The sequence below is a fragment of the Pipistrellus kuhlii genome, unplaced genomic scaffold, assembly GCF_014108245.1.
Source record: "Pipistrellus kuhlii isolate mPipKuh1 unplaced genomic scaffold, mPipKuh1.p scaffold_m20_p_88, whole genome shotgun sequence".
NCBI classification, from domain to species: domain Eukaryota; kingdom Metazoa; phylum Chordata; class Mammalia; order Chiroptera; family Vespertilionidae; genus Pipistrellus; species Pipistrellus kuhlii.
In genome coordinates, this window is record NW_023425593.1 from 551,654 (window position 1) to 568,303 (window position 16,650).

At 60.4% G+C, this 16,650-nt stretch overlaps 1 protein-coding gene across 8 annotated transcripts in view; it reads left to right on the plus strand.

The window, feature by feature from the left end:
- Positions 1-16,650, plus strand: part of GRAMD1B (GRAM domain containing 1B) — a 172,780-nt gene that overhangs the window by 37,240 nt on the left and 118,890 nt on the right. For 7 of the 8 annotated variants that reach the window (XM_045577306.1, XM_036425994.2, XM_045577307.1 and 4 more), the window contains exon 2: positions 3,083-3,148. The exons of the other annotated variant lie outside the window; for it this stretch is intronic. In XM_045577306.1, the coding sequence (XP_045433262.1) occupies positions 3,083-3,148 (66 nt within the window). The remainder of the gene's footprint in view (positions 1-3,082; positions 3,149-16,650) is intronic. 8 annotated transcript variants of the gene reach the window in all.

Consider the following 16,650-nt stretch of genomic DNA (forward strand, 5'->3'; position numbering starts at 1 on the left):
CCCACGCCGTGCACATCCCACACCGTGCACACCCACACCGTGCACACCCACGCCGTGCACATCCCACACCGTGCACACCCACACCGTGCACACCCCACGCCATGCACACCCACAGGGTGCACACCCCACACCGTGCACAACCCACGCCATGCACACCCCACACACCCCACGCCGTGCACACCCACGCCGTGCACACCCACACATGCACACCCACGCCGTGCACACCCATGCCGTGCACACCCCACACCGTGCACACCCCATGCCGTGCACACCCATGCCGTGCACACCCATGCCGTGCACACCCCACACCGTGCACACCCATGCCATGCACACCCCACACCGTGCACACCCACGCCGTGCACATCCCACACCGTGCACACCCCATGCCGTGCACACCCATGCCGTGCACACCCACAGGGTGCACACCCCACACCGTGCACAACCCACGCCATGCACACCCCACACCATGCACACCCCACGCCGTGCACACCCCACGCCGTGCACACCCACGCCGTGCACACCCACGCCGTGCACACCCACACGGTGCACACCCACGCCGTGCACACCCACAGGGTGCACACCCCACGCCGTGCACACCCCACACATGCACACCCACGCCGTGCACACCCATGCCGTGCACACCCCACACCGTGCACACCCCATGCCGTGCACACCCATGCCGTGCACACCCACGCCGTGCACACCCCACGCCGTGCACACCCATGCCATGCACACCCCACACCGTGCACACCCACGCGTGCACATCCCACACCGTGCACACCCACGCCGTGCACACCCCACACCGTGCACACCCCACGCCGTGCACACCCACAGGGTGCACACCCCACGCCGTGCACACCCCACGCCATGCACACCCCACACCATGCACACCCCACGCCGAGCACACCCACGCCGTGCACACCCACGCCGTGCACACCCCACGCCGTGCACACCCCACGCCGTGCACACCCACGCCGTGCACACCCACGCCTGCACAGCCCACACGGTGCAGGAGGTGCATGCTGCGGGCTGCAGGCCGGTCGGGTGCAGGAGCCAGGGGCCCCAGCTCTGTGTCTGACTGCGTCTCAGGAGCTGCTGTCCCTGAGGCCGGGCCAGGGGGAAGTGGGAGCAGCCGCATCGCAGTGAACAGCGGCAGGAGGAGCTTCTTGGGAGGCGGTGGGAAACGGTGTGTGCTCAGCCCTCGCCCAGCCACACCTGCGTCCTGATGGCGCGTTCTGGTGTCCGCGTTGGGAATGTGATAGAAACTGCTCCTCAGTTCACTGCTGCTCGCTGGGAGGACAGAACCGAAGTGCATGGTGACAGCTGTGCCCACAAAAGCCGTGTGCCCTGTGAGCGACAAGGCCTGGGCAGGCCTCCCGCACCCTGCTCAGGCTCCGTCCCCCCGCACGCACTGCACCCAGTGTGCCCAGTGCCCCCAGTGAACCCAGTGTTCCCAGTGCCCCCAGTGAGCCCAGTGCCCCCATGTGTCCAGTGCTCCCAGTGCGCGCAGTGCATCCAGTGCGCCCAGTGAGCCCAGTGCCCCCATGTGCCCAGTGCTCCCAGTGAGCCCAATGAGCCCATTGTTCCCAATGAGCCCAGTGCCCCTAGTGAGCCCAGTGCGCCCAGTGTACCCGGAGCGGCCAGTGAGCCCAGTGTTCTCAGTGAGCCCAATAAGCCCAATGAGCCCAGTGAACCCAGTGAGCCCAGTGAGCCCAGTGAGCCCAGTGAGCTTAGTGCGCCCAGTGAGCCCAGTGAACCCAGTGAGCCCAGTGAACCCAGTGAGCCCAGTGCCCCCAGTGAGCCCAGTGAACCCAGTGCCCCTAGTGAGCTTAGCGAACCAAGTGAGCCAAGTGCCCCCAGTGCGCCCAGTGAACCTAGTGCGCCCAGTGAGCCCAGTGAGCTCAGTGCCCCCAGTGCCCCCAGTGAGCCCAGTGCCCCCAGTGAGCCCAGAGAGCCCAGTGAACCCAGTGAACCCAGTGAGCCCAGTGCCCCCAGTGAGCCCAGTGCCCCCAGTGAGCCCAGAGAGCCCAGTGAACCCAGTGAACCCAGTGAGCCCAGTGCCCCCAGTGAGCCCAGTGCCCCCAATGAGCCCAGTGAGCCCAGTGCCCCCAGTGCCCCTAGTGAGGCCAGTGCACCCAGAGAACCCAGTGCCCCCAGTGAGCCCAGTGAACCCAGTGCCCCCAGTGAGCCCAGTGAACCCAGTGCCCCTAGTGAGCTTAGCGAACCAAGTGAGCCAAGTGCCCCCAGTGCGCCCAGTGAACCTAGTGCGCCCAGTGAGCCCAGTGAGCTCAGTGCCCCCAGTGCCCCCAGTGAGCCCAGTGCCCCCAATGAGCCCAGTGAACCCAGTGAGCTCAGTGCCCCCAGTGAGCCCAGAGAGCCCAGTGAACCCAGTGAACCCAGTGAGCCCAGTGAGCCCAGTGCCCCCAGTGAGCCCAGTGAGCTCAGTGCCCCCAGTGAGCCCAGAGAGCCCAGTGAACCCAGTGAACCCAGTGAGCCCAGTGCCCCCAGTGAGCCCAGTGCCCCCAATGAGCCCAGTGAGCCCAGTGAACCCAGTGCCCCCAATGAGCCCAGTGAGCCCAGTGAACCCAGTGCCCCCAGTGAGCCCAGTGAACCCAGTGCCCCTAGTGAGCTTAGCGAACCAAGTGAGCCAAGTGCCCCCAGTGCCCCCAGTGAACCTAGTGTGCCCAGTGCCCCCAGTGAGCCCAGTGCCCCTAGTGAGGCCAGTGCGCCCAGTGAACCCAGTGCCCCCAGTGAGCTCAGTGAACCCAGTGAACCCAGTGAGCCCAGTGAACCCAGTGAGCCCAGTGCCCCCAGTGAGCCCAGTGAGCCTAGTGAGCCCAGTGTACCTGGAGCAGCCAGTGTGCCCAGTGCGCCCAGAGTGTCCAGTGCTTGCTGGGTGTTTTTCTACCAAATCCGTCATCTCTCCTATCCACCGGTGCCAGTGCGCTCTGTGCACACGGCCCCTGGGAATTTGCATTTCTAAAGTGTGTTGACCTCCTTCTCTGTCCAGCTGCAGGCCGATGGCTCACAGGGGGAGAGAGGAGCTGGTCCCTAACGGTTCGCATCCTGTGTCTTTCCTTAGCAGCCAGCACAGCAGCCACGAGGATGATGCCAGCAGGTTCCTGAGTCCCCAGGTGCAGGAAGAGAGGTATGGGCGCTGGAGGGAGGTGAGGGTGAGGGTGAGGGGAGGGAGGGGAGGGAGGGGAGGGCGCTGGAGGGAGGTAAAGGTGAGGGGAGGGAGGCAAGGGTGAGGGGAGAGAGGGAAGGGGATGGAGAGGGAGAAGGTTGGAGGGAGGGAGGGTGGGGGAAGGGAGGGGAGGGTGAGGGGAGGGAGGGAAGGGTGAGGGGAGGGAGGGAAGGGCATGGAGAGGGAGAAGATGGAGGGAGGGAGGGTGAGGGAAGGGAGGGGAGGGTGAGGAGAGGGAGGGAAGGGTGAGGGGAGGGAGGGAAGGGCATGGAGAGGGAGAGGATGGCGGGAGGTGAGGGTGAGAGGAGGGAGGTGAGGGCGCTGGAGGGAGGAGAGGGCGCTGGAGGGAGATAAGGGCAAGGGGAGAGAGGAAAGGGCATGGCGAGGGACAGGATGGAGGGAGGTAAGGGCAAGGGGAGGGAGGGAAGGGATGGAGAGGGAGAGGATGGAAGGAGGTGATGGTGAGAGAAGGGAGGTGAAGGTGAGGGGAGGGAAGGGTGAGAGGTGGGAGGGAAGAGTGAGGGGAGGGAGGGGAGGGTGCTGGAGGGAGGTAAGGGTGAGGGGAGGGAGGGGAGGGTGAGGGGAGGGAGGTAAGGGTGCTGGAGGGAGGTAAGGGCGATGGGAGAGAGGTAAGGGCATGGAGAGGGACAGGATGGAGGGAGGGGAGGGTGAGGGGAGGGAGGGAAGGGATGGAGAGGGACAGGATGGAGGGAGAGACGAGAGGAACGAGGTGAAACAGTAAGTGTTTAAGCTGCTTCTGCCATGAGCAGAACCGGGGAAACAGGAGTGGGAGATGCCAGCATCTGTGGTCAAAGCCTGAGAAAGAGGCGCCGGTCAGTGAGGAGGCGCTGGGACGGTGAGCCTGCGGCCGGGGTCCCGGGGAGAGGTCAGCACGTGCAGCGGAGAGAGGAGACCGGGTGGCAGGGACGGGAGGCGCCCCGTGGTGGCGGTCAGTGCCCGGTGTCGAAGGCACCGTGATGGCCGGAGTCAGGGTAAGGAGGACAAGGCCGGTACGGTGCAGTGAGAGCTCGGTGACAGGTGAGGTGAGACCGGCGAGTCCTGGGCTGTGAGGACCCGCCGGTGGCCGCGGTGGGCCTGTGCCTCAGACGGGCTGGGTTCGCACAGTGAGCTGAGCTGAGCCCGGCGAGGAGGCTGCGGCTGCAGGGCCTGGGGCCAGCTCTGCCCTCCTGACGGAGAAACGGCCCTTCGCTCCTTCTGTCCCGCTCAGAGCACACGCAGCCTCGAGGGAGGGGAGACGGCGGCGGAATGAGGTTTTGTGCTGTTTCAGAGAGAATGTGGGCAGGAACGGGGACTTGCCTGTTTGAAGTAGATGTGCTGTTATATACTGCCCGTTTTAAGTTTATATTCGCTTATTAAGCGGCAGATTATTACGGGGAGCCAACACGGCGGCAGCAGTGTTGATAGGATTTCATGTGGGAAGAGTCTGTGGGGTTATTTACCGAACAGAACACAGTGCCAGACGGTGACGGAGAGCCTGGTCCCTGCCGGAGGCCGAGGCAGGTCCCCGTCTGACGGTGTCTGGGGGACCCACGCGGAAATGGAAATGGACCAGTGAGAGCCAGAGACAAGGGATGAGGCGGGAGCGAGGCCATTACAGGATCGGCTGCGGGAAGGGTTTGGCCGGGACACGGGCCGTTTGGGGTGACCTTCTCAGCACCCGAAGCCTGAGAAAGGGAACCAGCGGGAGAAGGGGCAGCGAGGGGTCCGCCCAGGACACCGGGCGCTCTGCGGCTGGGCGGCCACCCTGGGCAGCCGAGGAGCGCCGCCCCGCAGGATCCGTCCGGGGCCCGCAGGGGCCTGCCCCGTCTCTGTGTGTGTGTGTGTGTGTCTGTGTGTGTGTGTGTCTGTGTGTGTGTCTCTCTGTGTGTGTATGTATGCGTGTGTATGTGTGTCTCTGTGTGTATGTGTATGTCTGTGTCTGTGTGTCTCTCTGTGTGTGTGTGTATGTGTGTGTGTATGTGTGTGTGTGTATGTCTGTGTCTGTGTCTGTATGTCTCTCTCTGTGTGTGTCTGTGTGTGTGTGTCTGTGTGTGTCTGTGTGTGTGTCTGTGTGTCTCTGTGTGTGTGTGTCTGTGTGTCTGTGTATGTGTGTGTGTATCTGTGTGTGTCTCTGTGTGTATATGTCTGTGTGTGTGTGTATGTGTGTGTGTGTATGTCTGTGTCTGTGTCTGTGTGTGTCTGTGTGTGTGTCTGTGTGTGTGTCTCTGTGTGTGTGTCTCTGTGTGTGTGTCTGTGTGTCTGTGTATGTCTGTGTGTGTGTGGCTGTGTGTGTATCTGTGTGTGTCTCTGTGTGTGTATATGTCTGTGTGTGTGTGTGTGTGTCTGTGTGTGTGTCTGTGTGTGTATATGTCTGTGTGTGTGTGTCTGTGTGTGTCTGTGTGTGTCTGTGTGTGTGTCTGTGTGTGTGTGTCTGTGTGTGTGTCTGTGGATGTGTGTGTGTATCTGTGTGTGTCTCTGTGTGTATATGTCTGTGTGTGTGTGTATGTGTGTGTGTGTATGTCTGTGTCTGTGTCTGTGTGTCTCTCTCTGTGTGTGTGTCTGTGTGTGTGTCTGTGTGTGTGTGTCTCTGTGTGTGTGTCTGTGTGTCTGTGTGTGTCTGTGTGTGTGTCTGCGTGTGTGTCTGTGTGTGTCTCTGTGTGTGTATATGTCTGTGTGTGTGTGTGTGTGTCTGTGTGTGTGTGTGTGTGTGTCTCTCTGTGTGTCTGTGTGTCTCTCTGTGTGTCTGTGTGTCTGTGTGTGTGTGTGTGTGTGTGTATCTGTGTGTGTCTCTGTGTGTGTATATGTCTGTGTGTGTGTGTGTGTGTGTGTGTGTGTGTGGTTCAGGCTCTTTGCTCTGAGCCTATCTGACGGGCACTGTGCTGCTGGTCAGACATTCCGCTGGCGGCCTTCCTGTTTTGTCTCCTTCACCTTGGCCACCCCCCTGGGGGACACTGTGAGGGAGCGAAGTGGCCAGGTCGAAGGTGGGTGACAGGGACCCCCTTCAGCGGCTGCTCTTGATTCTCGAACGCTGTGATCACGTAAGATGAAGGACAGTTTCACAGGTCAGGCAGAACACAATTATCATAGATTTTTTTCTCTTTTAAAAATCAAAACTTCAATCCTTCGGTGTGAGATGAACGGTAGCATTGGTTGTTCTTGTTCCTGTGAGAGGTCAGACGGATAGGATATTTAGAGCCGGAATCGCTGTCCTCCAGAAATCTAAGAATGTCCGCAGACACCGGAGGGGCCGTCTCCCGAGGCGCCCGGAGCGAAGGCTTCTGGGAACTGTTCCTCGTCCGCACCGGCTTCTGTGCCGACGGGAAAGCCTGAGGAGTGCGGTGAGCAGAGGGAGCTGTGCAGGGGGGTAGGCGCTTCCTGAGCAGGTGGGCATCGGGGAGCAGGGCTGATTTTAGAGAAAGAATCAACTTATGGGATTGTGGGATTTGTCTCAGAGGGAGGAATAATCCCCTGGATTTCCAGTAGAGAGCAAAATAGACCTAACTTCCTAAGGCATGTATACGCGTGTAATGGAACATGGGACACTGGTCCTTTTTAACCTCCTAAGTAGAGTCTGGGATACACGTGAAAAACATAGGTTCCCAGAGTCAGCCCAAGCTGGACCGATTATCAGGGTCCTCAAGGTGCCAGGTCTTTGTTTAGTGCGTCTATCCGCTGGTAGGAACCTGCAGACAAAGCCGCACTGTAGGAAGGGAGCGCTCTCCTGGGGTGTTTTTGTAACAGCTAGAGGCCCAGTGCACGAGATTGGTTCATGGCAGGGCCCCTAGGCCTGGCTGGCCATCGGGCTGATGGGGCCTTCCTTCGTTCTGCACTGCCCCCCGGTGGTCAGACATGTCACAGAGAGCCATCGAACTATTCTCCTGGTTGAACTCCCGAGGGGACACTTTGCATATTAGCCTTTATAGAGGTATGCTTCACCAGAGGAGGCACAGCGAGCCAGGAGGCCCTTAGGTGCCGGAGAGTTTAGTCCCGGGGGGGGGGGGGGGCGGCGGGGGGTGCCAAGTGCAAGCAGGGCCTCGTGCGTGATCCACAGCTCCCTCCTGCAGGCGTGCGTGCGCATCCGGGGAGCCTGCGGCGGCAGGAGGCAGGAGGCAGAGGCAGGAGGCAGAGGCTCGCTCTCGGGGGCTCCATGTGGGCTGGAAAGAGGGAGAGGAAGCATCAGGTCAGACCAGCTGGGTGTTTGTACCTGCTTCCTTTCTCACTGTGCATTTTTAAAGGCAACTCACTCAGCCTTCCTCCCTGTTGGTTCCTCATCTATAGAAAGCCTTTCGTGCAAAGAATAAATGAGAGCGCGTGTAAGTGCCTGGCGGCTGCGGCCCTCAGGGTTTGAGCTCTCAGTTCTCAGCCGATCCCCACTCTGTCCCTGAAGAAGCAGAGGCAGGAAGAAGGCAGGGGATACTGAGCACGCGCAGTGCCGGACCGACAGGAGAGGTCAGGGCGACGTGTCTCCTCAGAGCATCCTGGTGAGGCACGCCTTCCCGTGAGGAAGCAAGCACACTGCAGTGTGATGGGCAACGTCTATCACGGGATTTATTATTTCGTTTATTTCATTAATAAAACTGAGGGATTTGTTTCTAACGTGCCTGACCCTGTGCAATGGGCCTTGCATACGCCTTTCCCCCCTCTCCTTTTTTAGGGAGAGAAGCATCTCTGTGAAAGAGAAACATTGATTGATTGCTCGTATGACCCCTGTCAGGGATCGAACCCACAGCCAGGGTATATGCCCTGACCGGGCAGCAAACCTGCTGCCTTTTGGTGAAAGGGATGATGCGCTAACCACTGAACCATTGGGCCAGGGCCTGCATGGACTTTTCTTTTTTCTTCTTCTTTCTTTTTGTCTTTCTTTCTTTCTTTCTTTCTTTCTTTCTTTCTTTCTTTCTTTCTTTCTTTTCTTCTTTGTGTGTGTGTGTGTGTGTGTGTGTGTGTGTGCGTCAGCCTTTGTATTTTCTGTAAGGAATATATTGAAGTAATTTTTAATGTTAAATGTCCTGGGGACTTATCCATTCTTAAAAATAGCAATTCTTCTTGCTTTCAGCATCTGGAATTCTTCCTGGGCCCTTTTAAATGTAATCCTCTCAACCATCTTATCAAATAGATGCTGGTGTTTTTTCTTCAGATTAGAATTTAGGAAACAGGCTCAGCAGAGTTAAGAAAGTTGCCCAGCCAAAGCCGGTTTGGCTCAGTGGTAGAGTGTCGGTCTGCAGACTGAAAGGTCCCGGGTTCGATTCCGGTCAAGGGCATGTACATTGGTTGCGAGCACATCCCCGGTGGGTGGGTGTGCAAGAGGCCGCTGGTTGATGTGTCTCTGTCATTGACGTTTCTAGCTCTCTATCTCTCTCCCTTCCTCTCTGTAAAAAATCAATAAAATATATTTTAAAAAAAGAAAGAAAGTTGCCCAACTTGTGTGTGTGTGTGTGTGTGTGTGTGTGTGTGTGTGTGTGCTCGAGCTCAGGAACTTTGCATAATATGGGGAATTCCCTGATTCTTGAATATTTAGCAGAGTTTTGTTTTTAAATATATTTTTATTGATTTCAGAGAGGTAGAGAGATAGAAACATCAGTGATGAGAGGGAATCATGGATCGGCTGCCTCCTGCTCGCCCCCACTGGGGATGGAGCCCACAACTTGGGCCTGTGCCCTAGACTGGAATCGAACCCTTCGGTCCGCAGGCCAAGGCCATGGCTAGCAGAGTTTTTTAGTTAACCTTTGGGATAGGAAGTATCTTCCTAGGCGTAAGGCAGAGAAGAGATATAATAAAGTGGTTGATATATTTAACCACATCAGGAGAAAACTGTAGTTTCATTAAATTGTTTCTTATATACTCTGCTTATTTGTTGGAAGGGTGTATATTATGTTGTTAATGAAAATTAATAAACAACTTAATTGCAATAATAAAAAGAAACTTGCTCAGGTGCCGTGCCTGGGGCGAGGTGGGGAGGGAGGAGGGGCGCCGGAGGTCTGGGGAGGGGCCGGAGTGGGTGGGGGAGAGCCTCCCCAGAGCCCATCGCCAGGAGGGGAGCATCTTGGGGAGCCTGGCGGCGGAGAGCCGGGCTAGGACCAGCGCTGGGTATTGCTGCCCCTTGTGTCCCGGGAGGGGGTGGCGGGCACGTGACCAGAAGCAGGTGCCGTCGTGTACCTGCCGCCATGACAGAGCGGCTTCCTTCCCGAGAGGGCAGGTCGCTCCCCGAGGCTCTGGTGGGGAAACACGTTGGTCCGAGGTGGAAGGGGAACCTCAGAGGCGAACACGGAACAGGCGGACGCGAAAGGAGGCACCCTGCTCCCCACTCCCCATGTGACAGGTCCTCCGTGAGCAGCGCCTGCAGGCCTGGGGCAGCTGAGCCCCTCTCAGCATCCCTCTCCTTCCCGGTGAGAGGAGGGCGGTAACCGGCAGTGAGGAGCACCGGTGCCAGGAAGTGCTGCAGAGAACACGGACATGGCGGCGCCGCGGGCTTGGGCGTTTTGAGAGGCCGGGAGCGGGCTGGGAAGGGCCGGCTGGCTGGGGTGACATTTAGGTTGGGACCAGGTGGGCGAATTCCAGAACCACAGCGGAAGGACAGGAAGGCGGGACCAGTGGGGAGGGCTATCAGACGGGGGAACAGACATGCCTCTGGGCGGAGGACGATGCTGAGTGTGAGCCTCAGGTTTCCGGTTTGGGCGCAAAGGAAAGGCAGCATCGTCCCCACGGCCAGTGCCTGCCCGGCTGTGACTGTGATTGTGGGCAAGTCACCTCACCTTGGGCCTCACTCTCCTCGTCTATAAAATGGGCACAGATGTAGCTCATGCCTCATGGAGTTGTTGAGAACGGGGTGCGTGTAAGATGGTTAGAACAGCACCAGCACTGGCATGTGGCTACTATCTACGTTCTGCTGCTGCTGCTTCTCCTTCTTATCATTTGTTAACATATCGGATAAAAGGACTTGGAGAACAGGAGTGGTGGTGAGTTTTTAGACATGTGGAGTAGGGAGAGAACACTAGTGTGGGGCTAACACAAAATCGATACAATTTTCTCCCATCTTTTAACTTCTGGCTAGGCTAGTAAGTTAATGGAGACAGATTAAGAGGAAAAAAAAATCAAATGTTAATATATGAACACAGGGGATCCACAGATGCATGAAAATCCCAAAGACTCGGGGTGTGTGACGTGTTGGACACAGGAGAGGGGGGACAGGGTGTTATTTATTGCAGAAGGGAGGAGGGGGGACTGAGAGGGAAGATGAGGAAGAGCAGGCACAGGAGGCAGGGACGTCCTTGGCGACAGCTCGGACACGGACACGGGGCCGGGGAGGCGGCCGACAAGCTGCCGGAAGCTTCCTGCTGCCGCACCTCCTTCAGGTCCGGCGAGGGACCCCTGAGGGCTCCGAGCTGAGGCTGGTGTTTCTATTCTAGTCTCCGGAGTGGGAAGGGGTGGGGCCCTCGGCTCCCGTGGGCCTTCTCCTCCCTAACCCCCAGCGAGCAGTGACTCCCGGGCTCCCTGTGCGGCTGGGCTGGGCTTCCCTAACGAGTCCTTCCCTTTGAAGCTCAGGGGATCGGACTGAAAGACGCACTCGGACATGAGTCTGCAGCTCAGGCGATACATGGGCTTGGGGTTAGCAAAGTTCACGCAGAGGCGGAGGGAGAGGGAGAGGAAATTAGCCTGAAGCCAAGGACGCTGGGAGACAGAAATAGCGAGGAGACGCTCAGAAAGAAGAGGCAGCAGGAAGGTGGGGATGGGTAAGATGAGAACTAAGAAGGGCCTTCTGCAGGGCGATTCGTTCATGGTGACTGAGAGCAGAGGTAGAAAAATGTTTATGCCAAAACCGGTTTGGCTCAGTGGATAGAGCGTCGGCCTGCAGACTGAAAGGTCCCGGGTTCGATTCCGGTCAAGGGCATGTATCTTGGTTGCGGGCACATCCCCAGTGCAGTGTGTACAGGAGGCAGCTGGTCGATGTCTCTCTCTCATTGATGTTTCTAACTCTCTATCCCTCTCTCTTTCTCTCTGTAAAAAATCAATAAAATAATTTTTTTAAAGAGAAAGAAAGGAAGGAAGGAAGGAGGGAAGAAGGAAGGAAGGAAGAAAAGGAAAGGAATGGAAAGGAAAGGAAAGGAAAGGAAAGGAAAGGAAAGGAAAGGAAAGGAAAGGAAAGGAAAGGAAAGGAAAGGAAAGGAAAGAAAGAAGTTTATGAGGGGAAAGCAGAGGCTGGGGAGGAGAGAACCAGAGACACCCAGGGGGCAGGCTGGAGTGATCGGGGAGAATCCACACAGCACTTCCTAAGCCTCAGAAGCAGAAATGTGCAGGTCAAGGTGAGAAGTTTGTAGAGGATGTCCTTCGTTTATTCACTCAACAAACTACCTGTCATGCGCCATGTGCTCTCGGAGCGTTGCGTTTGTGGAGGGGACAGCAGAGTACGTGACAGAGGAAACATGAACTCCGACGTGTGCGCTGAAGAAAGGAGAAGTGTCCCCTGAGAGCGTATCAGAGACAGGGACCAGACGGCAGTGGGCGGGCGGGGTTGTAATGGTTGAGCTAAGACCCAAGGGTGAGTCTGAGGTGAGGAGGAAGCGGTGAGGTGCGATGAGCTGAGATGGGCAGGAGCCTGTGGGCCGTGACCAGGAGTCTGAGTGCAGAGCATCAGGGAGCCGGGGCGTCTTCAGAGGGAGGTGGCAGTGCGGCTGGAGAGGGGCAGGCCCAGAGGGGGCCGGCCAGGAGTGTGTGTGTCCGTGACGTCATGCAGATTTCACAGCACGAGTCCCGGTGGTTCAGAGACCGTGTGTGTCTGAAAGCCGGGGACAGAGGAACCAAGGCGGGGGGGCTTAGGGTAGAAGCTGCAGGGAGAGCCCAGGCCAGCTGCTTGGCCCTAGAAATGGCGGGAAAGCAATGAGCCACGCTGAGCTGCATGGGCTCACCGAGAAGGAACGGTCACAGTGACAGGGGCGGGCCACGGTGGAGAGTCAGAGAAAAGGGGCCTTGGAGACAGGCAGGGGGTGTGCTGGGAAGAGCTGCTGCTGCTCCTCTGGGTGCAAGTCTCGCGGGACCCGGAGCTGCAGAGGAAGAGAGCAGAGATACAGGGAGGGAGCGAGGGGGGCAGGCATGGACGTGCTCCGGAGGGAGCCCGGGGGCGCTTTGTCTGTTTCCTGGAGTCGGGGCATTTGGGGAGGTCCCCGGAGGGTCTCAGTAGGATATGCATCAGCTTCCCACGTGTGTCCCCTCAGGGTGGTGGTTCCCACTGATGGGTCAGTGCGAGGTGAGGGGTCATTGGTCATCGCTTCTGGCCCTGATGTCAGCCTTGGCCTCACCTCATCTGGTTTTTCTGCTTTTCTGGGCCTGGAGCTAAATCACAGCTGAGGCCTAAATGTCATCTCTGGTTTCATTAAAACCCACCTCCGTGGCCAGCAGACCCGAGGCTTTGTTCCTGAGAGGGTTTGATTCGGATCAGGACCTCGCTGGCCCCAGGGCCAGTGCTTAGGGCAGGGTCCTGCAAGGGCTGTGGGGGAGGCTGTCTCGGCCCGGCTCCGCCTCTGACGCTCTAAACCACAGGACAGTGATCTGCGGGGGAGGAAGGCCAAGGCGGTCCGGACGCAGAGCCAGCGTATGCGGGGCCGGGCTCTGGACCACAGTCGAGGGGCGCCCTGTGGGAAGGCGGGTCACGCTGGCTGAGTCCCTGTTTTCCCAGTCTGCCCGGCGCTGGGCACCCGGGATCTGCCCTGTGCCTCGTCCTGCCGGGTCTGATGCCCCCACGCCCTCCAGGCCGGCTCAGGTTGCTCGCGGAGGAGCCTGGGTGTGTGGAGAGGACCGGGGCAGCCCGGCTGGAGCTGACAGCGGCTCGGCAGTGCGGAGGCCATGGCAGGGGTCCGCGGAGGGGGCTGTGGCTTGGCCTCGGGCGGTGGCCATGGAAAGAGAAAAGGGGGTGAATATAACATAGCCAATGGACGAAAAACTCTGGGGAGGGAGGGTATGTATGGGAGTGGGGGTGGGGATTGGTAAGGTATGTACACATATAATACCTTAATAAAAAAAAAAGTGAGAAAAAAAGAAACAAACAAACAAAAAACAGCAACAAGTAAACATCCTCAGGTGAGGTTTAAAGAAAAAAAAAGAAAGAAAAGGGGGTGAACGGAAGCTGTTCTCAGGGGATAAACGCCCATCCATCGGTGACGGCTTGGACAGAGGGTGTGAGAGAGGAGGGAGGTCATCAGAGTTAGTCCTGAGGTTCCAGCAGGCTCTGCTGGGTGGCCCCTGTTGGAAGGAGGCCGATGTGATCACAGGGGAGGACCGCTGAGTGGGCGGGCCGGGCGGCTGCGGGGCGTCCCTGGGTGGTGTGCGGAGGTGCGGAGGGTCTGCTTTCTCTGTGGCAGGAAGTGAGGTCATGTCCTTAGGACGGGGAAGGCGGGGGAAGAAGTATGAGGTTTGGGTCCACCTTTTCTCTGCCTACATCTTCCTGGGATGCACCCTCACCTCTTCTGATTGGGACAGGGAGGTGAGCTGCATGGAGCCCTCTGACAGGTGTGGGAGGGGCTGTGTGGGCCAGGTGACAGGTGTGGGAGGGGCTGTGCCTGGCCGGGTGACAGGTGTGGGAGGGGCTGTGTGGGCCAGGTGACAGGTGTGGGAGGGGCTGTGTGGGCCAGGTGACAGGTGTGGGAGGGGCTGTGTGGGCCAGGTGACAGGTGTGGGAGGGGCTGTGCCTGGCCGGGTGACAGGTGTGGGAGGGGCTGTGCCTGGCCGGGTGACAGGTGTGGGAGGGGCTGTGCGGGGCTGGGTGACAGGTGTGGGAGGGGCTGTGCGAGGCCGGGTGACAGGTGTGGGAGGGGCTGTGCCGGGCCGGGTGACAGGTGTGAAGGGGCTGTGCCTGGCCGGGTGACAGGTATGGGAGGGGCTGTGCCGGGCCGGTGACAGGTGTGGGAGGGGCTGTGCTGAGCCTGCTGACAGGTGTGGGAGGGGCTGTGTGGGCCAGGTGACAGGTATGGGAGGGGCTGTGCCGGGCTGGGTGACAGGTGTGGGAGGGGCTGTGCTGAGCCTGCTGACAGGTGTGGGAGGGGCTGTGTGGGCCAGGTGACAGGTATGGGAGGGGCTGTGCCGGGCTGGGTGACAGGTGTGCTGGGGGCTGTCCTGAGCCTGGTGACAGGTGTGGGAGGGGCTGTGTAGGGCCGGGTGACAGGTGTGGGAGGGGCTGTGCCTGGCCAGGTGACAGGTGTGGGAGGGGCTGTGCGGGGCCGGGTGACAGGTGTGGGAGGGGCTGTGCTGAGCCTGCTGACAGGTGTGGGAGGGGCTGTGCCGGGCCGGTGACAGGTGTGGGAGGGGCTGTGCCGGGCCGGGTGACAGGTGTGGGAGGGGCTGTGCCAGGCTGGTGACAGGTGTGGGAGGGGCTGTGCCGGGCCGGTGACAGGTGTGGGAGGGGCTGTGCCGGGCCGGGTGACAGGTGTGGGAGGGGCTGTGCCGGGCCGGTGACAGGTGTGGGAGGGGCTGTGCCGGGCTGGTGACAGGTGTGGGAGGGGCTGTGCCGGGCCGGTGACAGGTGTGGGAGGGGCTGTGCCGGGCTGGTGACAGGTGTGGGAGGGGCTGTGCCGGGCTGGTGACAGGTGTGGGAGGGGCTGTGCCGGGCCGGTGACAGGTGTGGGAGGGGCTGTGCCGGGCCGGTGACAGGTGTGCTGGGTGCTGTGCTGAGCCTGGTGACAGGTGTGCTGGGGCTGAGCTGGGGGCTGTGCTGGGACGGGGAGGCGAGCTGCAGGCCAGCGACAGGCGTGGCGCCCTCTGTGGTGACCTGCTCAGCCACTCTGCGGTGGGTGCTCGCTCTGGTTTCCTGCTCGGCCTCCCGCTGGCCCGAGCCCGGAGGACAGGCACGGTGTGTGCTTTGTGGCATCGGGGAGCGCCCCTCCAGGAGTGGGACTCGGGGGAACTAATGGAGGAGGCACGTTAACGCTCTGGAGCTGAGGAGGGCAGATCAGGCGCCTCTTCCGGAGGAGGCAGAGGGAGAGGGCTCTCCGTTTCCGCTGATTCTGCCCAGAACGAGTCCCAAAATAGCACATTTCCAGGGCGCTCGGGCTCCTTCCACCTGCTCGGCCCCTGAAGTCCCCACGGTCCCCGGACACCAGGTGATCGCCCCGCCAGCTCCCTCCCCTCGAGGCAGCTCCCCCCCGGCAGCTGACATCACCGCAGGTGCAGCTGGTCCTCTCTCCATCCGTCCGAGGACAAAGGAGAGGGCACTCACCAAGCGCCGAGCGCTGCCAGATGTGGGCACGGCCGGGGCTCCGGCTGAGCAGAGGGGTGGGGACCACAGACCCCGGGCGCCCGCCGGGCCGGCCCCGCCAGCGGTTGGTGCTGAAAGCAGCGGACGCTGAAGGCGCGGCCCTCCATCGAGGCCCCGGGGGCCATGCGGCCCGGCGCTGAGCCAGCATGGTGCGCGGCCTGCGCCCTGGGCCCGTGTCCTGCAGCGCCTGCCTCTGCCCTGTCTCCTCCCTGCGGAGGCGCCTGTTCTTCCTCCGGGCCAGGTAGTGGGGCCGCCCACGGGGCGGGAGCGGTGGGCTGGTGGGTTCCTGGGACTCTGACGCAGACGGGAGAGCTTCTGGAGTCGGCTCTGAGTCGGGGGCTGTAGGCCTGGCCGAGGGCCAGCTCCCGGGGGAGAGGGGTGATTGCTGCAGGCGAGGGGGGGGACAGGCAGGTGTGGGGCGGGTGTGGGGGTGCTGGGCCCCACGTGGCCCCCAGGGGGTGGTGTGGCTGTCTGGTCCCTCCTCTGAGTGCAGCTCACCGCCATGGTGAGGAGCGTGGAGGCTGCAGAGGGCGGTGCTGGAGAGGACGGTGCTCCCCGGACTTGGGGGGGGGGGTGCAGGAGGGGGTACTTCCCCTCTCGCAGCAGGCCTGTCGGTGAGGCCTGCGAGCTGGCAGCTCTGTGCCCACTCCTCGGGCTCGCTCTAAACAGGAGCTGGAGAGGTGGCGGGAGGCTGGGCGCCCAGACGTGGCGAGCTGGCCCTCACGTGGCCGGCTGGCAGGGCTGGTGCCGTGGCTCCTGCTGGCCGTGCCGACACCTGGACTCTGTGCCCAGTGAGGTGGACGGGGGCGGCGGGGGCCGGGGCTGGAGCAGAAAGAGGGTCCAGCCCCAGGGTCAGCGTTGACTAGAGGGCGCTGGGGAGAGGACACCGGGGAGGGGCAGGCTGTGTTCGTTGTTGGGTGAGAGCGACACACAGGGACAGAAGGAGAGGTGGGCAGACGGAGTGAGGAGAGGAAGGAAGAGGCAGCGAGAGGCTAAGGGCTTCAGAGGGAGGGAGGGGCTGCAGGTGGGTGGTGGCTGGCCTTGATTCTCCCCGCCCCTCCCCTCCCTCTCTCTTTGTCTCTCTGGTCTAACACACACACGTGTGTGCACAAAGGCAGAGATGCCATGTGTGTTTAGCCCCCAGGGGTGTCCTCGTGGCAGGAGTTTGGGGTGGGACAGAGACAGAGTCCTTATCTGAGGAGGTGACTTCTCTGGGCGTGACTCC